The 27,290-nt window shown below is 39.1% G+C and overlaps 1 protein-coding gene across 1 annotated transcript in view; it reads right to left on the reverse strand.

The window, feature by feature from the left end:
- Window positions 1-27,290, reverse strand: part of ABI3BP (ABI family member 3 binding protein) — a 135,306-nt gene that overhangs the window by 59,335 nt on the left and 48,681 nt on the right. Inside the window, exons 7-21 of the mRNA XM_077927179.1 lie at window positions 23,790-23,841; window positions 21,145-21,216; window positions 20,596-20,679; window positions 18,808-18,885; window positions 16,252-16,326; window positions 15,480-15,554; window positions 14,519-14,641; window positions 13,190-13,261; window positions 12,843-12,914; window positions 5,727-5,801; window positions 3,662-3,745; window positions 3,134-3,208; window positions 2,267-2,341; window positions 920-994; window positions 480-551 (exon numbers count right to left, since the gene is read on the reverse strand). Of these exons, the coding sequence (XP_077783305.1) occupies window positions 480-551; window positions 920-994; window positions 2,267-2,341; window positions 3,134-3,208; window positions 3,662-3,745; window positions 5,727-5,801; window positions 12,843-12,914; window positions 13,190-13,261; window positions 14,519-14,641; window positions 15,480-15,554; window positions 16,252-16,326; window positions 18,808-18,885; window positions 20,596-20,679; window positions 21,145-21,216; window positions 23,790-23,841 (1,159 nt within the window). The remainder of the gene's footprint in view (window positions 1-479; window positions 552-919; window positions 995-2,266; window positions 2,342-3,133; window positions 3,209-3,661; window positions 3,746-5,726; window positions 5,802-12,842; window positions 12,915-13,189; window positions 13,262-14,518; window positions 14,642-15,479; window positions 15,555-16,251; window positions 16,327-18,807; window positions 18,886-20,595; window positions 20,680-21,144; window positions 21,217-23,789; window positions 23,842-27,290) is intronic.

The following is a 27,290-nucleotide window of genomic DNA, read 5'->3' on the forward strand; positions in this document are numbered from 1 at the left end:
AAGCATCATAAAAAACCTGAAGCACCAATATTGTGTTTTGTGCTGCGTTCAAAGGTCCCACTCCAGTGTTTTGGCACCCTGATAGACTCCCAAATACTGAATGCATGCAGAGAACCAACACTGGGAAGTACCTGTGTACATTTGCATTTGCCAGATCCTACAGGGGATGCATATACAAAAGTCTGCTTCACCATATTTTTTGCACTCATGTAGAATTGTTAGGACAGGGGGTGGGCTGAAAAAGTCCATAGTACATTTTCCCTCTAATGTTCTAACTAGGCAGGTGAGTGGCACAGGAGAGGAAGGGGAAAGGAAAGAACTGACTCTGTTCTGTAGCTTTTGACAGTGTCTATTCGCAGTCCATTCCATGTGGCCCATATTTAATAGACCAACCATCTATAGAATAAATGGAGGCACATACAGAGTTATTTAACTATTACAATTATTCATCTGTCACTTCATGTAAACCTAATTATTACCCTGTGTTGTTCTTGGCAATTCAGGGGTTTTATAAATTTTAAGTGTAGTGGCTTCCCATTGAGGTTCTTTTTCTGCTGATGAAAAAGAAAAGAGAGAGAGAGAGAGCAATAAATCATGCGGGAATTAGACAGTTATTCATAAAAGATGTTTAAAGTTAGATCTATTTCCCATTGCCCAGAATCAGTATATGATTACTTGCAATTAATATAAAAATAGGGTTCTTTCTGATTCCTTCATGGTTTCCTTATTATAACTGTTTTCACCGAAAGATTTTATGAATATGAATATATGAGGTAGCGCGCAAAGACTGAAGCCTACACGAAGTTGACCGAAAGGGTTTTGTATTTCCTCAAACCAACAACATAGCTTCTTACGGACAGGCTAACTTTGAATTCAAACAACAACAATAATTACAATCCATGGCATGAATTGTTATTACCATGTTTAGATTCTGGTATTTTGGGATGGGCAGAAGGTTTAGGTGTAGAAGGAACCAATTCTGTTTCCGGCAGAGCTGAAAGACACAGGTTGTATTATAGATTTTTGCTTCTTACTGTCTTTTTTAATTTTCTTCCTAGGAAATTAGAATCAAATAAACTAAAGTGAAGATGAAACAGGATGTTTAAAAATTGTAAATTTGTTGCAAAAAATATACCCCTTAAAGCCTCAGACAACAGCAAAATCATATTTGTCTATTCTTTCCCAGTAAGAAAGCCATTCTCCCTCATGCCCAGGTGATCTATCTATAGGAATAACAATATTCCAATATTCCTACCTTACCAAGTTGTTATAAGGATTACAAATATAACGTATGTGAAGTGCTTTGAACTCTCTCAAGTGCCATCAATTACATATACTGTTAAATAATATTTTCATTACTCATGTAATGGTTGATTATGCTGATTATGTAATGCTAGAATTGATGCATAATTGACAAGGCTTGTGGTAGCTCTCACAAGAAATACGTGTGGAGAAAATTAGTAAAGCTGGTATAAAAGTGTAGTTCAAAACCACAATTTGATCCTTGTATTAACTAACTATGGTTTAGATAAACCAAGTTCCCTGACACAAAGGGAAACTGTAGTTTGTTCCAAACCACGGACAGAAGCAGCTTCTGGGGGGAGGGGTGTAGCTGCAGCAGTAGCTTCCTAACAACAGCATAGCTGCTGCTTACTTGGAGGGGCAAGGAAGTGGAACAATGGGGCATGTGCTGATACACCAGTGGGAGAATTGGTATGGCTCCCCCACTGTATCTCTGCAGCTGTGACCTCACAAGTGCTTTGCCCACAAGGAAAGCTATCTAAAAATCATCCAAATTCAAGTACTATAAATATTTTTTTAAAATAAATGTTTTCTTTTTATGTGGATAAGCATTACTTTCCTTCAGAAAAGCAATTTGCTCAATTTGCCGTTGGCCTTTTAAAATAGTTGTCACACTTTTGATGAAAACAGGAAATGGCTGCGTTTATAATTTCTAGGGGCAAATCTTCAAATAACAACAGCAAGCACATTTGCCCACACTGTTTCACAAATGCTCATTGTTAAATTGATCAAAGGTCAGATATTTCATTGGGCATCAGTTCAACGAGCAATTTCAATTAAGAGCAATAACGTTTTCAAATTTCAAGAATTAATGCTGTAGCTGTAAGCCAAATACTACATTTGAAAGAACACTCTGTTTTTATTATTTGCAGTGGTGAAAAATGGCAATAAAAATATTTTCAGGGCTCTTCAGGGACTGAATTTTAATGCAAGTTATACAACTTTTCCAGGAAATGAATGTTACCTGGAGCAGCTTTTAATCGTTCAGTAATTCTAGAAGTTTTAGGTGTATTCTGCTTCAAAGGTGGTTGATTAGTGGCTAGAAAAAGAAGAGAATTCAAACTGAACAGAAAAAGACAAATATAACTAAAAGTTACCAATCTTGAAGTGAAATATTTCCTATTTATTGATAAAACAAAAATGTTTAATGTGGAAATAGAAAGATTGGGTTGGGGTTGGGAACCTATCAAATTCAAAACAGAATGTCCGTTATCACCAAATACACTAAACACATTTTAATAACGACTCATGTACAAAACTGGCAGCAACAGCCCCTATTTCAACAGAAAGATGGCAAAAGGGAAGAGGGCACACCCACAAACTCTTCTGAGCTTGATTGTATAAGCCCCAGTAATACAACATGGCCTATTCAATGGAAAATAAACTCTTAATGCATGAGATCTGGAAAGCAGAAAAAGCTAGAAATAAATTTCAAATTAATCATCAATAGTTGCATACATTGATTTCATGTTCATAATCAATGTATCTAAAACAAAAGTAATATAGATTTGTGAACAATCTGCATTTCATTACCAAACCCAGGTTCAATAGCTCTTGAGAAAAAAATAAACAGAAGAAATGTTTTTTAGTGTGAATCAAAATTTATCACAGTACTCAGATTTATCACAGAAAAGTAGTAACTGATAGTAATTTAGCATGCAATCCTAATCATGTCTATGCAGAAGTTACTCCTACTGAATTCAATGAGGCTTACCGCCAGGTACTGTAAGTAGGGATAGGATTGATGCTCTAGTAGCTGTTGCACAGCTGAACAGAGAAGAGTTTTAAAAAGGCCATTTGTAGCGTATACATAAAGTGAGTATTTAATTACCAGGGCTCACATGCCATCCTTCTGGAGTGGCAGAAGTCTTCCATTTAAAAGGAATAAATGGTGTTTCAGATGAAGCTGAAAAGAGCATCATGGTTACATTTAAAATCCTTCAAAATTTAAACAAACCGTTCATGCAACACTCTTGCAATGATGAACAGAATGGAATGGACTCGCAAGGCTGATGAAAGTGATGGAGTTGCAGACCACACTGCACTGATCTTAAGCATAACTCAGTGCTCCAGTGACAAGTGTCAATTTCCCTCAAAGACAGTTGTGCAAAGAGATGGATAATAATAATAAATGATAGGGAGCCCATGCAGCTTTCATAACTGAAATTGAAAATAAAAGGATGAACCATGTTTCTACAAAGGTTTGGAGACTTTGTAGAAGCTAGAAGTGTGATAAAAGGTGAGTATGGAAAGGATGGTGATGATTTTATTCTGAAAGAAATGGATTCACGTGGAATGAAAATGTTTCTGATGAAACATGACACACAGTATGACCATTCACGTTGAAAAAGAGCATTACCCTGTCCCTGTGGTGTCTTTGGCCAGTCAAGAGGCTTGGATGTTTTTGGTGTGAAAGATTCCAGGGTGGGTTCATTTGTTACTGCTGGAAGAAATGTTGACAAGTATAAGAAGAAAAGCCAGCTTGGTGGGGGGAAAAGTTTCTGCAGGAGGAAAGCTATTTTTCTGTAGGAAAAACCTGAAGGGTTTCCTTGACTATTGGCCATTGTTTTTAGTTTACCAGTTTAGTAGGTGTTACAGATGAAGTCATCTGTTTAAATCGCACTGTATGAAAGATTTCCTTCTTCGTAGTGTATGTGGATTTGAACAAATGCTGAGTGGTCATCTGTCTAGTTCCTGCCTGCCTGCCCACCCATACTGTAATTGTTTTGGATTACATCTTGGTATCTGAATCAGTGCCACACAGAAAAACTTAAGGTTTTATTAACGACTCAACTGAAGTGGCATTATCCAAGCAAAGTGGAATACCACAAGCAGCAACACTGTAATAAGCAACATAGTCTACTAAAAGTTATAGTGCAATGTAAACACGTAAACTCAGAAAATCTAATAGTTTGTGTGACTTGCTTCCAGGTAACTGTGTAGCCTTAACCTAGCAGTGAGAACATATGGGGCACTTTGAAGTCCCATTCTGGTCAACCAAGGTGGTCACCTATATCAGCAGAAATACCCTCTTCTACATGACATTACAGGAACAGAATGCCTGCTCTCTTTTGCATTTGGCCACACTGGTTTCAGTAGAAGAGACTTAAGACATAAGATTTAACTCTAAGACTATTTATTTTCTGTTTTCTTTCCTATGTTTTTAACTTGTTCTATTTTATCTCGATAAGCTGCCTTGAGTCTCACTGGGAAAAAGATGAGATATAAATATACCAATATTTTTAATACAGTCATACCACGGAAGTTGAACAGAATCCGTTCCGGAAGTCTGTTTGACTTCCAAAGTGCAGCTTCCGATTGGTGGCAGGAAGCTCCTGCAGCCAATCAGAAGCCACGGAAGCCCCGTCAGATGTTCAGCTTCCGAAAGAACGTTAGAAAACCGGAACACTCACTTCCGGGTTTTGATCCTTCAGGAGCTGGAACATTCGACTTGCAAGGCGTTCGGGAGCTGAGATACGACTGCACTATTATTATCCACATCACATAGGGGGCCTTAAATATAGCCCAAAATAGGCAGGCTTTGAACCTCTAGGAATTTACAGCATACAACACACACTGGGAAAAACAGAAGGTGTATAAGGGAGAACAACAGGAAACTGTCCCAAAGCCATCAGGAAACCATCTGGATCCATCAACCTACTGGGGTTGACCATCTTAATCAGTCCCCCACCCCTGCAGAGGCTCTGAGTTCTAAACCCCACAAGGCAGTGGTTTGACCATGGCAACAGAACTATAGAGTCCCTCCACACTAAGATCACCATCATACAATCAAACAAACACAGAAAACCAGTCCAGAGTGCAGCATGGGTAGGGCCAGACATTACTTAGGACAGACCCATGGTTGTCATGGAGGACATGAAATCCTGAGGCATTCTCGAGGGGAACCTCAGTGTGAATATTAAAGTCCTCCAGCACAACCAGCCAGGGGGACTCCAACACCAACTCTGAAAGCACGCTAGCTAGCTCAGGAAGGGACACTGTTGATCAGTGGGGTGGGTGGTACACAAACAGAATCCTTAATCTGTCCTGGTTTCACCCATTTCAGATGCACTCTTGATCCCAGCAGACTGCGGGAGAGGACACCTGGTCAGAGGGATGCAACCCGCTATGTGCAGGTGTAATTTGCCAGACTGTGAGGATGGCGTTATCTGGAATTGTAGTCTGTAGATTTTGCTCTCTAAATTCAGTTTCAGATAGAGTCATTCCGCAGAAGATTCTGCAAACAGAAATTCTAATGACATGAAAGAAGTATTGAGAGCTGGCACCTAAGGACACCCCCCCCCCAGCTTCTCATTCAAGAACAGTTTTACTGATTTCAGTGAAACTATTCTGAAGTAAGTACAGCAGTCTGAAGACTGCAGTCTTAATTCCATGGGTGGTAAGCATAGGATGCAATGGTATACCTGGTTCGGAGTCTGATATGTCAGTCTCATCAGATCTTCTGGGGCTTGAAAGACCAGGTTGTGTTTTGCTGAAAACTAAAAATAATAAATTGATAGCAGTTGTAATTATGATTTCTTTTAAATCTAATTTTTATTTTCGGAGGTGGCTTTGCTTGCATGTAACTAGTATCAATAATAAGAGTAATTTTTTGGAAAAAGCTTTTGATTTGGTTGGTTTTTAACTAATCAAGTTTAAACGCATTCACAAATGACAACATCTTAATGAAGATGTCTTTGAGGATCTTAAACTAAGGGGAATAGCTTTTCTTTTGAAAAACTACACTCATCTCTCACAAACAGAAAAGGGGAATCCAATATTTTTCTTCTTCTTCTTCAAACTTGGACACATAGGATATTCTAAAGGTTTCACAAACATGTTGAGGTCAGTATCTTTTGCTGAATATTTATATTTAAAATACATATTAATTTCAGGAGAGCAACATCAGATCCACTTTGCTTTCTCTTGTGGAAATCAATTTACATGGTACCTGTGCTATGTTGCCCTGCAAATGGCAGGTAGGAGAAGTCACTAAGTAGGAGTTACAGAAGTCCCTAGACCCTATCTGTCAACTACAGTAAAACAGAAATAATCATCTGTACAAACCTACATAGTGCCCTATTGCCTACTAGCAAGTGATGCAAAGGGCCAGGTGAGTTTTACCTTTGGGTAGAATATTCTATACATGAGCTACATATTAGAATTACATTTTGCACTATTTAACTAGCAAGTAAACATACAGGGTGGGATCCAAAGAACTCTGTTAGGCATGCCAAAGGGGTTTGAGGTGCCCAGTGGAAATGTTAACCTTTTTTAAAAATATGAATAGTAGATCTCTGTAGGGAATAGCAGCTCCTTCACTTTCAAAAACCAAATTGCCATTTGGCAGGGGCAATCACTGTACTAGAAAAACAAGTTCGAAGCTTCCATGCGGACATGGAACTCATTGTGCAGGGCTTTGGATTCCAGCCACAATGTGCGTCTAGGGTATGTGTTTGTGTGGCGTGTGCATGTCTGTTCCCATCCTCTCTTAGCCCCATCTAGCATTCAAATTATATGCAATCTGGAATGGTAGGGAAGAGCTGGATGGGGTGCAGCAGGTTTGCACAGACTACCTGTTCTCCAGGCTATTCTGTGCTGAGAACAGGGGAACATAAATACCTGAACTGAGCCCTAAGGGGGACCTTTCATCTAGGTGCACTGCGCCTATATGGGGAAGGACTGGACACCCAATGTTGTGGCCCAATGCCTTTTACAGGATTAAAACAGCAACAACCAAAAAATCTAACCAAGTGCTTCCCCCCAAGATTACCCCCCCCCAATGGTTGTGTTTGCTTATGATACACATCTCCATAGTCTTATGGTGACTAAGTCAGTGATGTGGTTATTGATACACCTAACATTCAAGCAATGTTGTTGTTTAGTCGTTTAGTCGTGTCCGACTCTTCATGACCGCATGGACCAGAGCACGCCAGGCACTTCTGTCTTCTACTGCCTCCCGCAGTTTGGTCAAACTCATGTTAGTAGCTTCGAGAACACTATCCAACCATCTCATCCTTTGTCATCACCTTCTCCTTGTGCCCTCCATCTTTCCCAACATCAGGGTCTTTTCCAGGGAGTCTTCTCTTCTCATGAGGAGGCCAAAATATTGGAGTCTCAGCTTCAGGATCTGTCCTTCCAGTGAGCACTCAGGGCTGATTTCCTTAAGAATGGATAGGTTTGATCTTCTTGCAGTCCATGGGACTCTCAAGAGTCTCCTCCAGCACCATAATTCAAAAACATCAATTCTTCGGCGACCTGCCTTCTTTATGGTCCAGCTCTCACTTCCATACATCACTACTGGGAAAACCATAGCTTTAGCTATACGAACCTTTATTGGCAAGGTGATGTCTCTGCTTTTTAAGATGCTGTCTAGGTTTGTCATTGCTTTCCTCCCAAGAAGCAGGCGTCTTTTAATTTCGTGGCTGCTGTCACCATCTGCAGTGATCATGGAGCCCAAGAAAGTAAAATCTCTCACTGCCTCCATTTCTTCCCCTTCTATTTGCCAGGAGGTGATGGGACCAGTGTCCATGATCTTCTTTTTTTTGATGTTGAACTTCAAACCATATTTTGCGCTCTCCTCTTTCACCCTCATTAAAACATTCAAGCAATAAAAGGCACTAATTGCATCTCACTCACTATCTTACACTGCTGTGTCACATTTCAACTTTGAAGAAGCAATTCAGCATTTCTTGAACGAAAATGCAGTGTGTTTTCCTTTTTCAAGTCCTTCACTATCCCATGGGGCAGGCCTCCTACCATGTATCAATACATTTTTCACCACAAATGCAGCCAACCATTTTTCTCCTATCATTTCCTAGTATTTAGTTGTTAAAAACATTTATGCTATATATGGTTTTGCATACTTTCCATGCGGAAAAGTTACTCCTCCTTTTCGTTTCATGCAGATGTTTTTGTAGCGGTTGGCTGGCCTTATTACAATCAACACCGCAAGCCTTAGGCTTTAAAACCACCCACAAAAATCAGAGGACAACAAAAAAGCCCTTTGTACCACAAAGCCAAGAAAAGGTTCACTCTGAGGACAGTGTAGGGAAGTACTTTATAAATGGAATAAATAATGTTCAGGACAGGAGAAGATATCCTATAAATAACTCCCATTTATGAAGTCAGAGGTAAAAAGGGAAAACAACCACCATTAATAACTGGTGATAATTTAAGGCCAATCTAGCACATGGAGGTAATAGAACTGTAGAGCTGGAAGGAACCCCTAAAGTGATCTAGTCCAGCCCGCTGCTATGCAGGAATCTCAACTAATTCATGCCCAGGACTTCATCAGCATACTAGCTGATGTGGAAAGGGAACCAATTTTCTTGTATCAAGCTACAAACATTGCCTACTGACAAAAAACAACTCTCCACCCAAACCATTGGGATGTTTTAACTTTTCATTCAGATGTAATTCACTATAAAAACAAATTTCAGCATATAAAATTGAATTAAAGGATAATGATCCATTAGAACTAGCAGGCTGCAATTATCAAATACAGTCTGTGGTCACTCTCAGGCTCTGCATCTGTATTTTACCACAAAGCCAAAAGAAAATTTAGACCATGCCTTCTGAGGTCCTTAGACACATTTTTGGCATCAAGGAAATCAAAATAACAATGTTGACTAAGGCAGCTCAGAAATGGTGTCTATTCTTTCTTCCAGAATCTCCGTCACACCTAACCCAGTTTCCAGTGCTTCCAGCTATTGCTCCTGCTTCCATGCAGAATCCTTGACATACTATTCCTTTAATGCTGTGCCTGTACCTGTGAAATTTTACCTCTCTTCTTTGCCATGCACACAGTTAAAGGCCTTGATTTCACATTGTCCTCTGAATTTGAAGAATCCTCTACTAGTTTGCCTATCCAAACACCTTCTGGTTTAATCTCAGCGTTCACATGGTTGATTAACCATATTTCTCTCTCTCTCTTTTTTGGTATTACTGTTTTAATGAAATATTTTCATTGGTTTTGTCCCGAGATGTAAAGCTGAATGTGCGCAAGTTAAATGCACATACATTACAGGCTTGTTGTATGTGCATTTTTGTAAATGTTATTTGGCTGGAGAACTACACTGCAAAATTTGGAGGAGTGTAAATTTTGAAAGATGGCTGTGTTTCAGTTTGCACGTTGTTTTGGAAAGTGTGAATTGTTTTGGAAAGTGTGTAGGTGCACTTTTACATGCAACCTGAATTGAATGCCTGCTCAGGACAACATGTCTGTAGAAAATTAATTAGCACCAGGAGGCTAGGTTCTGAGCAATCAGCAAATTGCAATGGTCAGGGGTTTGTTTGTTATTTGTTTTTTAGGAAAACAGAAAGCTGTTCACAAAGTCCAGACAATGGAAGAAGAAGAAGAAGAGTTTGGATTTGATATCCCGCCTTTCACTCCCCTTCAGGAGTCTCAAAGCGGCTAACAATCTCCTTTCCCTTCCTCCCCCACAACAAACACTCTGTGAGGTGAGTGGGGCTGAGAGACTTCAAAGAAGTGTGACTTGCCCAAGGTCACCCAGCAGCTGCATGTGGAGGAGCGGAGACGCGAACCCGGTTCCCCAGATTATGAGTCCACCGCTCTTAACCACTGCACCACACTAGATATTGAAAATCAGAAAACCATGTGCCATGTTAGAGTCACACAATACGTGTGTTCTCTATGTGTCCTGGAACAGATGAATTAATAGGAAATTTCATAATATGTTCCATAAAGAAAGCAAAGAAAGTTTAAGAACACATTTTGACAAGGGACTGCAAGATATTTAAAAATGCATCTCCAGTCTGAATTCTGTGGTATAAAAAGCTAAACAGTCCACCACATAAACTCACGATCTGCTTCACTAACTTTTGGAGTTCATATTTCCTACTGCATATACTGTGCTGAGCATTTCCCTCCTCATCAGTGCTTTTCTTCTAGAAAAAATGTGCCAGTACTCACCATGTAGTTGTTATAGTTAAGCCCCACAACTTTAACCATTGCTTTTTTCTAGAAAAAAATGGTGCTGGTACTGTGTACTCTTGAGTACATCCAGAAAAAAATCACTGTTCCTCATAGAAGCGAATGGGAGCCCCTGTGCTGAGGGGTCACGTCCAAGAAACATCAAGAATAGACTTTAGGTCACATCTGATATTACCAGTTTCACTCCTGGGAATAAGCTACAAGTTACTCCCATGATTAAATCTGTATTAGGACAGACACTCATGTCTAGACATAAGCCAGAGTTAGAGAAACATATATTTGCTTGGCTCATGAGCAGACATGAATGTGAGTCCTTCCAACAATATAATTTCATCAATAGGATGACCAACAAGGAAAAAATTATGGGGACAAGTCATGTACACTACATGAAATAGGAACCCTTTTCCATATAATTTTAGGGTGATGTGTACTTTGTTATTTTTAGAGGGAAAAGTGATTAAAAAATATTTTTTTTTATTAGAAACTCTAAAAACATATGGAAGGAAGAATTCTGTATAATGCTGTATGCATTATACAGAAAATGCCCACCATCCGCAAACCAAATTAATTTACGTCAATTGAATTAAAGGATTTGTTTGCAAATATGGCAGACTTGGATAAATGGTTCATTGCCAACAGAAAGTACACAAGCAACCTTGGAGATTTTACAAGGAAAAAGTTGCATGATTCATAGCTCTTGGCTAAAGGAACTAGGTTTTTCCTTTTTGCATAAATGAAGAGCTATCAGAGTTCTGTGCAAAATATAACAACCATCTTAACAAAGGCATCTTTTCAGAAACTTAAACCTCACCATAAATTGGCCACCCAGAGTGTTTCTAAATGAAAAGAAATGTCTCCCTCCGGTATACTTTAAATACTGCAGAGGAAATCCAGGGAAAATTTCAATGAAGCCTTCCAAGAAAGTGTGCTTGAAATAGTAACTAAAATGCCAGGTAAATAGTAAAACCTGATGGACTGACTTCTGAAATTATGAAGGAATTTGTGGATCTCAGAGTCAAGTAAGTTAATTTAAGAAAAGAAAAATTAAATTATGATGGTGATTGTTCCTGTTATCTGATCTATATCCACATTAAGAGTAAAGCGTGCCTTGGAAACTTGAACATACCAAAAAATCTGCAATCAAAATAAGCCATAACTTCTATAAGCCGGAAGGACTAGGAGATCCCAATCAAGGATTTGCCAGATTGTCGGCATGTCCACATTTGACAATGGTGATCACCTCTTTGGGATGTAAAAAGGGCATGGAATCCAGCTTGCCTCCATGCAAGAGCCAGACTAGCAGTTCACAAACAGTTCAGGAGCATTGACGGAACACACCCACCCAGATGTGCTGGCTCCCACCATTGGCCACTGGCACCAACGGGAGTTTCCCTCCAAAGTACAGCTTTGTGGGGTAGGTGTAGGAGGAAAGGTTCTGATTCTGAGTGGGCTCTCCAGTGGCTCTTATTTACCATAAAAACAATACACGCACTGTTGAAACATGTGATTGCATGATGTGTCGTTTGGCCCATGCTCAATCACATTATTTGAAACTGTGTCTTGGGCACTAAGATCCTCTTCAGCATGTTCTGCAAACATACCGTTTTCCCTTCTAAGATAAAAGGGAGTTCCTAATACCTCAACGGGACTTTTATGACAGCAACAATAGCATCCTGATGGCTTCTTTCTTGCCAGTTCAATATGTAAGGGGCAAGGTGTCTCAAAGACCTACAGCTCTTTCTACCGAAGCAGCTTGCAGGCAGATAAAAACTGTTGGTTTAATAGGGTAGCCATGGGTTCTACTTTACAGAGGACGGTCCTCTGTTGGAAGGGCTGCCAGAGGACAATCCTCTGTTTCTAGGAACCCGCTAGGTGAGGGTTGTCCAGTCCAAATCTGCTTCAAAGATAAGTAATTATAAAAAGGGAGCGCAAAAGCCTTGATAATGCCCATCAGCAGTTTGCTGGTCAGCAAACTGACAAACACCTCATCTAATGTCTTCTTTGTTAAGGTGAGACTTATTGTATTTCTATTTAAATTCTAGATTTTTCCCCCTTCTGAATTTGTGCCTATGTATATAATTTCCCCCCTATGCAAATCGATAGTGTGGAGCCACCAATCTGCATCAGAGTCATATCAGAGGGGGAAAATCAAAGCTCACTTACCATGCTAAAATTCTAATCCAGATTGCTCCCCCTGCTCTGGCAATTTTGTACTTAAGGGCAAAGATGTGGAGCTAATGTAGTATCTAGCCTGGACAGCTTGTTTGACGCTGCCAGCTGAGCTGCTACAAATTGCCCAGAAATCCTGTTTGAGCCTACTGAAATCTTGTCCTCTCCCTCTGCATTACCCACAATGTGGAGAGACTATGGAAGTGCTGATCAGCTGAATGTGCTTATGATTATGGGCACCAAAATTTGTGTGGTCTCCCCATATTACTTTTCCGTATGTGCATATAAACTTATTGTTTATATGCTTATTGTTGCATTTTACTTACTTATTTATTTTTGTCCCGAGTACCAAACTATTCAAATAACATCTGTCCTGAAAAAGGCAATGTAAGAGAAAAATAATAATAATAATTACCCAGCCTTGTTGGTGTGGCTTTTGGAGCAGGTGGCTGGGGTGCTGAAGGAACTGGCTGCATTTCATTTGAAGCTATAGTGAAAGAAATGGCCAAACCTTTATAAAGAGCATCGGTGCAAAATTCACCTTACAAGTCTGTAAGACCCCCATTGTCATACAGGGCCTTCTGGGGACATAATTTTGCAAATTATAGAAAGATAACTGAGAGAAGTGGAAATTGGTTGCATCATAATCCATCATGTACAGAACTAAAGAAAACATTACCATTGCAATATAGCTTTTTAATGAAATATTAAAGAAGTGAAGTTAAAATGATTGTTAGTCGTATTTTAAAAACTTGCCATTACCCAATGTTTCCGTGGGCATTTGAAGTGTGTGAGGTGTTTTAGTTTTAGGAATTTCTGGCAACTCGTGTGGAGCTAGAAGTTGGAAAAAGAAAAAGAAGCCCAATGTATCAGTATTCAAAATACTGAAAATAAATACTTACTACTTCGTAATTTGGTGTAACAAACAGCCAGAAAATCTTATTCATCTCTATGTTTCGGTGATGGTGGACAACCTCACTTGATTAGGCTGTGGTAAGCAACTATTTTGTTTGCTAAGCTCCACTGAATCAATACCAAACAGCAAGACAAAACAGGCCTAAACTAGTTGCACATATAGACTGACCAAATAACAAGGAGCAAATTTACAAAGACTGAGCCAAATACAGGAGTGATCACACAGGTATGAATCATAACTGAGGTTTTAATTCAAAATAGCTGAAAGTGCCAATAGTAATAATAATAATTTATTATTTATACCCTGCCCATCTGGCTGGGTTTCCCCAGCCACCCTGGGCAACTCCCAACAGAATGTTGTTAATAATAATAATAATAATAAAGCGACAAAACATTAAACATTACAAACTTCCCTAAACCTGCCATAGGGTGAAGATGATGTGGCATATGAGAAAGATTGTGATAATATATACCCAAACCATTATCTTTTATTATGAATATAAGAACAACACACACACATTTTGGAAATTAATTATCTGGTTATTTGTGATTATTTTCATATGTATCTAGAAACCAATAGATGTACTCTATGGCTTATGCCTGACATTTTCTAATGATTCCAGACACCTTTTCTTAAGAATTAACACATAACTCTCTTAAACCTTCTTTTTCTTTATGAGTGAACCTTTGTGATCTGCATGGTATTTCTGTTCATAGTATAATTCCTTACAATTTTAAACAAGTGCTAGCAATATATATTATATGAGCCTATTTTTATTGTCTGACATCAATGATGTAAGGAACCATAGATTCATTTTGATACCCAAAGCTTTCCTTTCCTAATAATAGCTTTGAATTAATTTCTCAAAGGCCACTTGTTCATAAGATTCCAAACTCTCCATTATGCTTCACATTTAATTCCATCAAAATATATTCTTCTTTATATACTCATCTTATTTAATTAGAACGATTATCTTTAAAATAATGAATGAGAAAGGTGCTTTGCAGGCTTTGTAAAGTTGTAATGGTCAGCTTTAATTGAAACAGGTTTACTTATTGATGTCCATACACTCCCCACCACCACATTGCAGTGATTACTTGCTTATTATACGACAGTCATGACTTCAGTAATACAATAAAATTGTTTCTCTTTAACATATATGCACCTACACATACCAGAGGTAGCCTTCAGCAGCCCTGTGTCTGCAGCAGAAATACTATGTACAGAGTATTTATCCTGTGTGTCAAGTGGCAATTCAACCAAAGGTTTTGAAGACTCCACTTCCCTTTCAGTGTGAGCTAAAAAAAGAGAGAGTTAATATCCTTTCTTTAGACATTCAGGACACTATGGCCACATTATGCAAAGCAGGACAGGGTGATGAAGACAACTTCACAGATATAATATTTTGTCTTCAATGGAGCTTCCAGACTCCCACTATCTTTGGGTGGTATTCAGCCACATACCTGCAGATTCAGGTTGCACAATTAAAGCTGATTTTGTACCCTTGTGTAACAAACCTGCTCCCCTCCTCAAAAAATAAAAATTAAATAAACCAGACTGCTAGTGACAAGGGAAGTGAAGGATAATGATTGCTTGATGCAACTCTGCGAACAAATCACAACGAATACTCAATAAATAGCCAACATTGTCTGCAAACTTTGTGCAAACACTTCAGGATAAATGCTCAACAAACAGGTCACCCAGAAGCATCTTTTGTCTCACTACCTGAATAGCCATGATGTATTTTGCTGAAGAAAAATGGATTTTTTTAGTTGACAATACAAAAGACATTAAATATCTCTCCCAGCTAGCAAGCATGTTTTCCAAAATCACTGAAAGAAACACTGAAAAAGATGCTAAAAAGCAACAGAGACCACAATCTTATGCATGCTTGCTTAGCTTTAAGTCACACTAAATTCAGTATTGAGCAAACAGGTCACAACTATATTTCAAGAATGCTCCATAAATACAGGAAGCTGATGCAAGACTGATTGCATTCCCCTGTATGGCAGCAACTACTTGCTTATCTATTATGTAGCAGTTGATTCTGTTTCATATGTATGCACCCACACATATCAGAGGTAGCCTTCAGTAGCCCTAGGTCTGCAATGGAAATGCCATAAACAAAGTATTTACCCAGTGTGTCAAGTGGCAATTTAGCCAAAGGAGTTTTATTTAGTTTTGAGGATTCTGGTTCACTTTCAGAATGAGCTTTAAAAAAGAAAGAGAAAAGGGTTAATATTATTTCTTTATTGGAATGAGGACACCACATTCTGCTAGCACAGCAGTTACAATTCTACCATAATGTTCCTAAAGTGCTGTTATCAAAAGTTGGTCACATTGAGAATGTGGGGTATATGTAGCCTCATATAACCAACATGCTTAACTGTAATTAATGCATGAAGGGGTTAAGACCAGAGAGTAAGTTGTCCTGCCAGGCTTAGCAAGGTCACATTCCCTCACCTTGGGAGGAAATGTTACCAAATTATTCTTTTTTTTCTACTTCCACAATATGAACCTGACCAGTAAGGATGTCTAAGATGGATGCTCTAAGTTTAGACTTAGCAAGGCTTCCACAAGCCATCTATACAAAAAATATAGAAACTCTTACCACTTTTTGAAACTAAGTTGTACTGTCCTCTTTTTTTGCTGCTGCTATATGGAGAAGCACATGGATCTGACCTTTGAAGAGTTTGTAAGTAAACCATTTTTTAACTTACCAAACATGTAGTCTCTTTCTCTGCAAAGGGGAAGTGGGGAGTTTTGAAAGAAACTTAGAAGGGAACATTTAAAAGATCTAACAGCCTATAGTTTCACGCTTTACTTTGCTGCATGTTTTGTGATTTTAAATCTCTGCAGGGGCTCTCTCACTAAATAGTACTTGCAGCACAGGAAGGTTGTACTTTACCTGGAGAGCTCTTTGTTTCTTCTGAGACACTGGCAGCTGTAGGTTTGCTGCTTCCCCAGTCTAGTTCAGTCATAGCTGCAAGATTTAAAAAGTTAGCATAATTCTTAGTGTAGGGTAGGATATCCAAGTATAATTGAATTAGATCAAGCAGCATGTAACAAAAGAAACCTCATTTCAGAATATAAGGCCATTGTTAGACATTTAAAATCCTTTGATCATTCAGTCAAGGAAGGGCATGTACAACGATTTATAAAACACAGTATATTTGTGCTTTCTTTCAAAGTAATTTCTCCTTGTAAATAGGCAAGGGTGTAGCTAACAATAGCCAGTCCCACTGTCATGCAAGTCAAATAGAAACCATTCCAGTGATCATTTTGGATTTATGCAAGGGTACAATTCATTGGTGGTTTGAGTAATTTAAGAGACCAAGTTAGAGGAGTGAAGACATATCAGAAAGCGTGAATAAATACAAGCTGTATTATAAAGAGAAAAGTGGTAAATGGAGCATGGAAGGGATCAAATAATGGAAAAGTACATTTACTGGGTTTTGAAAAAAAAAAAGGATGAAAATGTTCTGCTAATGAAAGGACACCACCATCATTTTCATATAAGTAATAAAAACTTGATAGTGAACCGAATATTACACTGAGCATAAAAGCACATACAGTGGTACCTCGGGTTACATACGCTTCAGGTTACATGCTCCTCTAACCCAGAAATAGTACCTTGGGTTAAGAACTTTGCTTCAGGATGAGAACAGAAATCGTGCTCCGGCGGCGCGGCGGCAGCAGGAGGTCCCATTAGCTAAAGTGGTGCTTCAGGTTAAGAACAGTTTCAGGTTAAGAATGGACCTCTGGAACAAATTAAGTACTTAACCGGAGGTACCACTGTATACAGTATTTCACCAGAAATGTACAGTCACTGAAACTCCATGAAATAGTTTTTTCAGCTTGTGATTGAAAACTATTCACTCAATTTCCCCTTAAAGATCATGCATGAAAAAATATCTGGATAATTGTAGTGGCTACCTAAGACTCTGTAGAAAAGATAGAACAGTGCATCCAGGCCACCTCTCCATCTCCAAGAAGGGATACAGCTGGTTCAGCAGCTGGTAGCGGCACTACCAAGTTATTGGATGTTATTTACATAACCAGTGGCAGTGCTGGATCTAAAAACCAGCGGCAAGCTGTAGATGTCTGATTAATGTTTCCAATTTCCCTGTATACCCCTTTTTAAAACCAGTGTTCTAAAAGATATCCATCGTCTTCTGCTTCATAGTTTGCCTCTTCCATGTTACTGAAACAACTAGCAGTGCAATCCTATGCATATCTCTTTGGCTTCCGTTGTGGTTCCCCTTAAACAGGGCCATCTTTACCCGGGGGTGCAAGGGGTGTGGGGCACCTGGGTGCCAAATTCTGGGGGGCGCCAAATGTATACCTACTGTATACCAGTCCCTCCTGATCGGCGGCAGTGAAAAGCAATGGAGCGAAAGTCCCCGGCTCCCTCCTCCATCGCTCTGTTACTCTGTAGCATTAAATATTCCCGACGAGTCGGGAAACAAAAGCAGTTTTTGTCCACTACGTTGTTGTTACAGGTGAGAGATTTCCCCCCTAAAAAAGGTCAACAACTTTGGCTTCCCCCTCCCCAAAGAATCTCAACTTTGAGTTCACCCCCCCTAAAAAAAAGTCAACAACTTTGGGTTCCTGCCCTCCCCTCTTTGCACCCCGGCAGTGCATATGCTAAAGACGGCCCTGCCCTTAAATATGTGCACATTGGATGGCAGCCAAAATATCACAGGCCAAAAAGAAAGCCCCCCCCCCAAAACAGCTTGCTATAATGCAACAGAAAGCATTAAACTGGACAAGTGCCAGAGCATGTCCCTGATTTCTGGGTATGACTCATTTAAACACTATCCTAACTAAAGACACCTCAGCTATCAAGCAGGCTGTTCCATCTGTAACAGTTTGTTCAGTATACAGAAGTGTAAAAGTATTAGATGGGAGTGCAGTTGACCTCTGTAAAGGTTTAATAAGCACAACACACCAACAGAATATTAAATGAGCTTCCAAATCAGAAAATTTCTGAAGTTTATAACTCATATAAAAAGAATATGGCTGTACAGTGGTACCTCGGGTTAAATACTTAATTCATTCTGGAGGTCTGTTCTTAACCTGAAACTGTTCTTAACCTGAAGCACCAGTTCAGCTAATGGGGCCTCCTGCTGCTGCTGCACCGCCGGAGCATGATTTCTGTTCTCATCCTGAAGTAAAGTTCTTAACCCGAGGTACTATTTCTGGGTTAGCGGAATCTGTAACCTGAAGCGTATGTAACCTGAAGCGTATGTAACGCGAGGTACCACTGTATAGAGATGCTGAGGGAAATAGTTAACATGCAGGAAAATGAGAATCCCTCAATACATTTTGCCTAACTGATGTAAGCTCAGTTTTATGTAGTATTTTATTAATGTGGTCTACATAAATGAATGAATTGTTAATTGAGCACACAATCTAATTAAAATAAAATAAATAATAGAAACAAACAGAAAAAAATAATCACCGGGCTGGGATTGGGGAGAGATTTCTTGTACTTCTGGTGTCTTGGATTCCGCAGGCCATTCCTGGGTTTCATTCTTAGCTTTTTAAAGAAAATGTAGGATTTAGTAAACACATATATTATCCATTACAACTACAAAGAATGTGACAAGAAGCAAAGGATCTAAATTTTTGGAAAGTAGATTCCCTAACTTCTCATTGTTCTGCTTTTCTTAATAATAATTGACCCAGCATGACTACCATAAACACTAACATCCCTGATGTCGCCAGTGGTCTCAAAACGGGAGACGGTTGAACACCCCTTCCAAACCAGACCACATCATAATAGTGTTTCACATTAGCTAGTCTGATGGACCTTGGTACATGCACAAGTGAGTAAAGGAAAAATTCAAAACCACTAATTTTCAATTTTTCAGAAGGCAAGCATTAGCAAACGAAGTTAGGATACCACAACCACAAATTTCAGGATACTGAACTTCATCTGCAAATTATTATTTTGAATTTTCTCATTAAATGGCAATTTAGTGTCTCATCAACTCTGAAGCCTGAACAGAAGATGGTCTTCCAAAATAATGTCATTAAAAAAACAACCAAAAAATGTTACTGATTTTCAGAAAACCACAACAAACTCAAGAACCCTGTAGAGGCTATTCATCACCGGGATTCACCCTTATTTTTCTGTAAGTCCTTTCACACCAAAATATCTTTCCATATTGTTTTTCAGACATTTAGTTCCTTTCTGCTTCTTCTCCTAGTCAGCTGGTGTTTAACATCATAACTCCACATGTAAGCTTCTACTCAGACTGTAGGAGTAATAAACCTTGTTTATTTATTCGTTCAAACAGCATTCTTAGCAGACTGTTTATTTCTGTACTCTGCTGCAATATATACGTGGAGCCCCAACAATGTTGCCTTGTAATATATTCCATCTCCGTAAAATCTTTTAGACCAAACTGATTAATAAAGGGTATGTTCACCTAAGCTTCCATAGTCTTTCCAACATTTTGAATCTATTGACTTAGCTATTTTAACTGGCAAATGTGGATACATGTGATGCGCCATCAAGGGATAATTTTAAGTGTGAGGCATCGTGATACCATTTATGTTCGGTATTCCTCATCTTTCATGAGCAAAATCTTTGAATGGTGCTTTTTTTGCCTAGTCTATGTTTTCCTCCTAGTTAAGACAGTCTGTCATCTACTAAGCTTTTGATCTTGCAGGTCAAGTGGGTTTACTTGAAAAAGAAGAGTTTTTTGTTGGGGGAAACACAGTTTTGACCATTGATATACTGTCCTAAACAGGAAAACGTATTTAGACCATTCATGTATTTTAGACAATTTAATTTTGTAAAAAGATGTTTATATTTTAAACTTTCCGATTTATTTACCTTTTTAAAAGATTTCTACAGCCCTTTGCAGCCACCTTTGATCAGCTCATTGGTGCCAGCTATGAACTTTGCTTTAGGCAGGGAACAGTTCCACTTGGTGATTCTGGATCAGCAACTCCTCAGTGCGGCCAATCCCTGTCTGGTTTGCCAGCCACCAGCAATCACCAAATCAGTGCCAGCGGCAAATTCCACTTTCAGCAGGGATCAGCTTCAGTTGCCCCCTAGGCACTCTCAAATACTTGGTAAAACAAGGCTAACAGGCTGTGTGATGGTCTCAGTGACCCACAATGGCGAAACATTCCCACTCAGTTTCCAAACATGGATGTCTAGCCATCTTGGAATGTCAGAAGCTGGGCAGACCTGATTTACATGCTTCCCAAATCCAGCTACTTGTTTTCTGCTTACCCGGTTTTTTCTCTGGTCTTTCAGAGATATCCAGTGATGGCAGTTTCTGTCGGGTTCCATTGAAATCTGGTACAATAAGGTGCACTACACAGGAAGGTAAAGGAGTTGTTCATTCAGGAGTAATTTTTTAAAATTGATGTTTGTAAATAAAAACTAATATAAAGTGTTAGCGGTGTGGAGAGAGAGCAGTAGGGAAAGAAGATATAATCACGAGGAAGGTACTAGTTTCATATTGCAAGTCCTACAACCTCCTTAACAGCCCCAACCAAGTTCCCATGCAAGCATTTTACCTTTATGGAAAACATTTTTTACTTACTTGCTGGAGACAAGTAAAGGGTTGTCCCCACTTTACTCATAAAGAATGATAAAAACAATGTAGCTAACCAGCAGTTTTAAGAATATACCTTTCCTTATCTCTCTCTGCTCAGATACAGTAGTAAGTAAGAAAGATGCAAAGCAAATAATTATAAGAAAAGAGAAAACTCTAAAAGGTAAGGGTTGAAGGTGAACCCTGGTGCACCTATCCGGAATAATGGACATCTTAGTCACCTAGTATTGGTCCTGCTAATGGAGCCTTCTCTGGGATTTTAGATTGTGCCCGATGTGTGACATTTTGAAGTACTGTGAAAACAAGAATGGAATGGAACAATTCTTATTATCTACATTGTCTCTAAGTTGCTGCTAAATTACAAATCAAATTCTCTCACACACATGTTCAATACTTGTGACAATATGCAGCCAATTTCAGTAAGGTCCATTAATACTATGCCATCAAGTTAAGTAAGTAAAGAGACAGATCTAAATGTCAACAATGAGAAGAATAGAGTCCATTTGATTAGGCAATAAGGAAACCACAGGGGATTTTAATGAAAGTAGTTTCAGTGGAGAGAAAAAAAGGCAGAGGCCAGGTTTCAGGAATCAAAATAAGAGTTGGAAGAGAGGAAGTCAAGGCGGCATAAATTTGTTTGTTTATTACATTTGCATGTCACCGATCCAACCATAGTTATCAGGGCAATTAACATAAATAAAATACAATTCACAAATAAAAAATACAGAAACCAAAACAAAATAAATCACCAAAGCAAAAAAAAGTCCAGAGAAAGACTTCAGCTAAAATCAACATAGAACATAGCAGCTGAAAAAATGTAAACAATTAAAACCAGCACATAAACCAGCAATTGGAAACTTGGTGTTCAAGTGAAGTACCAATGGCTCATAATGAAAAGACAGCAAAGATGCCAGGTGAGCCTCTCTGGGGGGAGATAGTCCATAAGACACCACCATATGTCAGGTGTTTTGAGATAAATGCAGATAGAACCTCATTAACTCCATCCATTATTCCCCTCTAACTGATTGGAGGGGGGTCATAAGAATGGGGGAAATGGTGGTGTATTCGAAGGAAGTGTGGAAAGAGAGAAGAGATAGGTTGCTGATGTGGTAGTGGAATAACCACAGAGTGGATGGCTGACAGGAGTGGAAAGGGTCAAGGGGAATTGAAGACAGAATAAACTAAGGAAGAAGTGTGGCCATCTCATTGAAATATATTAAAGGGGAGGTGGGAGAAAGAATAAAACACTGGTCTTCAACAGGCAGGTTGTGCTCTGATCTAAGGTGGGTCACAACAGGAGCACTACCACCATGAGAAAAGATTAAGAAATGGGGCCTGAAACACATGTTTGGGTTAAAAGCGGGTCCTGGGTCTGAAAAGGTTGAAGATACAAGGAATAAATGGTTCTCAGAGATGGCGGGGGTTTCAGAAGGAATCCAAGAATGTAAGAACACCCCTCTGGATCAGGCCATCTACACTGTTTCCATAGTGGCCAACCAGATGCCTGTGGGAACCTGCAAGCAGGATGAAAGCAGAAGAGTCCTCTCCCCTCCCATGGAGCTGGACCATAGCCATCCTGGCTAGTAGGCAGGAGCAATACAGAAAGAAAGGTAGGGAAAGAGCTTAATAGAAATAACTTCATTTTTTAACTGAAAGAGACAAGGATCCAAGCAGATTGTGGGGCTTCACAGGACATCAAAAGAAGAGAAGAAACATAGATTATTATTAGATGGTGCACAGATCAATGTGCTGCCTGGCCAAGAGAAGGAGAGTAGGAATTTAAAATGGACAGACGGCCAAGCCTTTGTGTTTCCTCCTAAAGATGTTAGCATCACGAGATCATCAATAAAGTTGTTGTTGGATAGAGGGGCAGTGGAGGCTAATCTATAAGGCGAAACGGGACACTCTTCCATGAGCCTCAGTCTGCAATCAGTTTTGGGCCACTGACTGCTGAAGCTGTCAATGCACTGACTACATGTTGGATAGCCACAAACACAGTGATTCAGCTGTTGTGCCAGAAACAAGCTTTTGATGTGCGCTTCATACCTCCCATTTTTGAGAAGGCAGAGGGATACATTGTTGTTTTCAGGTACCCCAGCTAAGACTGATGTGATCTAAGCCCGTGCATGAAAAGAAACAAAGAAGCAGCTTATAGAGTGGGTCTCAAAAAGAGGTAACAGTCTTCGGTTCTGGAAAGTGCCTTTTGGATCTCCCTCTTTGGGGGACTGATGTAGGGCAACGTGACTGTTGTTGGAGTATCTAAGAGGTCTGCTTCCACTTATGTCCCACGTGTAAATAATCTGAAGTATATCATAATGCTTTTATTCTCCAGTAATCTGTCCTCTCAATGGAATCAAATCCAGGTCACTCTGTTCCTATTCAAGGTTTAACTTTAGGTGTCCCACAATATGTTTCCAGGTTCCAAAATTCCTTTTGACCTATACAAAACTGGGCTCTTGGAATGGATATAGCCAGATGAAATGCTGTATTGCCCTGGGGTTGTGTCCCTAGGACAGTTTGGTGTGCATCTTCAAAATCTTCCCTTTTTTTTTGTAGCCAGAAGAGATAATGGGACTTGGTTGTTGCCAAAAATATTAATTTAACCCAAGATTTTTTCTTTTCTTTTCTGCAGGGATAAGAAGTCATGTTATAAGAACTGATCAGAATAAGTTAAGTTTTGCATTCAGTGTGACAATGGAATTCGGTTAAAGAGATTAGATTTGAGAATGTTTCCTCCAGTCTTAAGACAAGAATATTCCTTTCTGTTCATGGACACGCCCCCCCCCAACACATCCCAATTATTTTCATGCATAAAGAAATGTCTTCCATTCTATGGAAATCAAGTATGAGAAGTCACACACATTACCTTGTTTGATTATTGTATAAGGAAGCTGAACTTTTGAATCTGCTGGTATAAACTGGAGAGGAAAAGAAAACATTCTATAAAAATGCGAATGTTACTTGCTTTTTCTTGAGGTGGCAAAATAAGTTTTTCCTAAAGCTCAGTTGTCCCAAGAATGGACATATCTTCCAAGTGCATAGAAAAATAATACTGCTGCTTCAGTTTTATCTAGCTATACAGCCAGTACATGTTTAACTTCATAAATGCTGTCCTGGCTGCTAACAGCCTAGCAGGACAACCTATGGCTTTTGATTGCTGAATCTGCAAATGCACTATCCATGCAGTGGATAGCCATAAAAACAGGGGTTCAGGTTGGGCACCAGAAAACAAACCTTTGATGTGCATTTCATACCCAAGCGCTACCATAAGGTAGCCAGATTTTTTTCAATGAATCCGGGGACACTTTTCAACTTCAATGGATTTTGTATGGGGACTGATTTGTAAATCCGGGGACTGTCCCTGGGAAACGGGGACGTCTGGTAACCTTATGCTACCACCCAATTTGGACAAGGCAGAGGAATATATTGTTGCTTTGAAGTTTCAACCACACAGAGACAACATCCCACCTGACATGATAGAAACTGGATTTTAGATCTGGCAATTGTATAGTGTGTTTTTATTTGATAATGATTGCTTTCCAACGGAATAAAAATCTCTGTCTTTACAAGGAAAATAAGATCCATCGTCTTAAAAAACTAGTTTTCTGTGTCACAGAAGTGGCAAACTTCAGCTCTCTCCTATTGGACCTTCTGGATAGCCACTGCTTTAGGCAGCTCCCACAGTCAACATTTTAACTGTAGAAAGTCTGGAAAGTACAAGAAATGCCAGAAATGTGGAAAACTCAAAGCAGCAATAATTCTTAAATCTTAAATCTAGCATAAGGCTAGTGTAAGAATGTAACGGAACACATGCATTCTGTCCATTTTTCAGTATGGGAATGTGTATACATTAAAATGGCAAACTTATCACATGCATCAGAACTATAATTCTATATGGATTGCAGTCCAAACAGACCCTCTCCTGGCCTTGAGGAGCAGCTTTTTATGGAGTACCAGAGGTAAGGGGATCTGGAATAGCCCAAGTGATCCTTTAGATCCTGTCCATAATTTGGAAACAAGTGCACTAGGCATGATCCAGCAGGAGTATGACACTTGTTACACTTTTCATTAACTTTTCTGAGTGGCAGACTTGGGAATTATGGTGCCCTATGCATGGTCCAAAATTGGCGACCCCACCGAAGGTGGGCAAGGAGGCACCTGGTTTTGGGAAGGAGGTGCAAAGGGTGCGACAGGTTCAATTACAAAACAGCTTTAACAGAAGAATCAAGCTTTTGCGATTCGATCTTAAACAGGCCTGAAATGGTTAGACCCCAGCACAGAATGAGAGTAAAACTGCTGCATAACTTGGTGATGATTGTACAAGAATCTAATATAATTATTTGTGGTCAGCAGGCATATGGGCAGATGTTTTTCTACATCTGGTTTTCAGAAGCTTGTCAAAAAGGCTTCCAAAACAGCTAGGTTATGAGACCGCAGGTTCAAAAAATGATAAAAATGATAAACTAAACTATTTACACTAGAAATAATAATAATTACATATCAATAGTTGGAGCAGAAGTTAAGTATCTGTGTTAACCCAGTTTCTGCTCAAAAGACTCAACAATCTTGAAAATGTTTCCTTCATTCTTAGTCCCAGTTGATAGTTAAGTATATTATTTAGGGAACTTTGTAACAAAAAGGCTGGAAGCAGCTCCTATTTTTTATTTACTTATCTCATTTCCTCCTAAAGGGGAAGGAAATTCTGACATAATGTTAAAAGACCTTTGGCATTCCCAGGGATCAGGCACCAGCCTGGCTGTAGATACTGTAGTTGTAAGAATTACCTGTCTCAACCCCAGACTATAAATCAGGTTGTGTAACTAAGTCTACCTACAATATAAGGTACAATGAAAGCATGATTTGATGTTCAGAAGACATCTAAAAATTAAACAAACATGGTTATCACAAAGAGAGGATACATTATGCAATATCATAATTTACACTGACAGCTTTACTGATTGATGTGAGGTTTGTTAAGCTTTTATTTCACAGAGAACAAATGTGAGAAATGAAGGACTTAAAGATACTACTGCAAGTATATAAAAAAACAAAGAATCTTGTGGCATCTTAAAGAGTAACAAATAATTATGACTTAAGCTTTCATAGCAGTTCGAAAGCACCCCCGGGTGCAAGTAGATAAATAGGGACCGCTTACTAGCGGGAAGGTAAACGGCGTTTCCGTGTGCGGCTCTGGCTCGCCAGAGCAGCGATGTCACGCTGGCCACGTGACCCGGAAGTGTCTCTGGACAGCGCTGGCCCCCGGCCTCTTGAGTGAGATGGGCGCACAACCCTAGAGTCTGTCAAGACTGGCCCGTACGGGCAGGGGTACCTTTACCTTTAAGCTTTCATAACTACAATCTACTTCATCAGATGCATAAAATGTAATCCTCAGGCACATATTAAAAAGTGAAAGTTGGAATTAAATGGCAATGAAATTGAAAAAGTACAGTCTGACAATTAAATTATAACTTAAATTCATGCAAAAAGAACCCTCCTGAGTGACCCTTCACAGTAGCAGTAATTAGTGATAACATAATTACAGTATGTTAGCATTGCTGAGTAAAAAAATATTCAGGACCAATTTAATAGAATCTTTGAAAAGAAGGATCTGCCAATTTTTGTTTTCTCAGTTGGTTATTTTTCTGATCTTAAATTAATTCTTCACATTTCTATGATGTGGAAAAATCACTTCTGTGATTTTTTTAAAAAAAAAATAATACCTCATGAAAATTCTTCAACATTTGAGTGTGAATTTCTCCTAACACACAGTTTTTGTATGTGGTTTTTCACAACATAGTCCATTTTTGTATATTTTCACGAATATCTTCCTTTATTGCACATTTTTTTACCCAATATATCCATTTTTGTAAATCTTGTTTGGTTGGAGAATTCCACTGCAAAATTCAAGTGTGATTTTTGGATGGCTGTGTTCTCATATTGTTTCAAAGTTTGAGTTGCAAGGATTTAGGTGTGAATGCAAACTGAATCAAATTTCTCCTAGCTGTAATTTAGCAGTTTCATGTTGGTGTTTCCTTTTGAAGTTCCTTTGTTCAAGGATGACCATAAATACAGTTGCCATATTTCAAAAAGTAAAAACCAGGACACTCCAAAAGTTGTTGGTTGTTGTTTTTTTAACAAAAGATAATAGTAATAAAACAATTATTAAACTGACTTGCCGAACATCAATTTCTCAGAAATCAATTCCGCTGGGAACCTTGTTCAGCCCAAGGGCCACATTCCCTTCTGGATAACCTTCTGGGGGCCACATTCCAGAGATTGGAAGGGAAGGGCTAAAGGCAAATGTGGCTGGAGCAATAAATATGATTTTTGGCTTTGAACACTATGAGTTTCTTCACTATCCTCTCTA

This window comes from Podarcis muralis, chromosome 4, assembly GCF_964188315.1.
Source record: "Podarcis muralis chromosome 4, rPodMur119.hap1.1, whole genome shotgun sequence".
NCBI lineage: Eukaryota > Metazoa > Chordata > Lepidosauria > Squamata > Lacertidae > Podarcis > Podarcis muralis.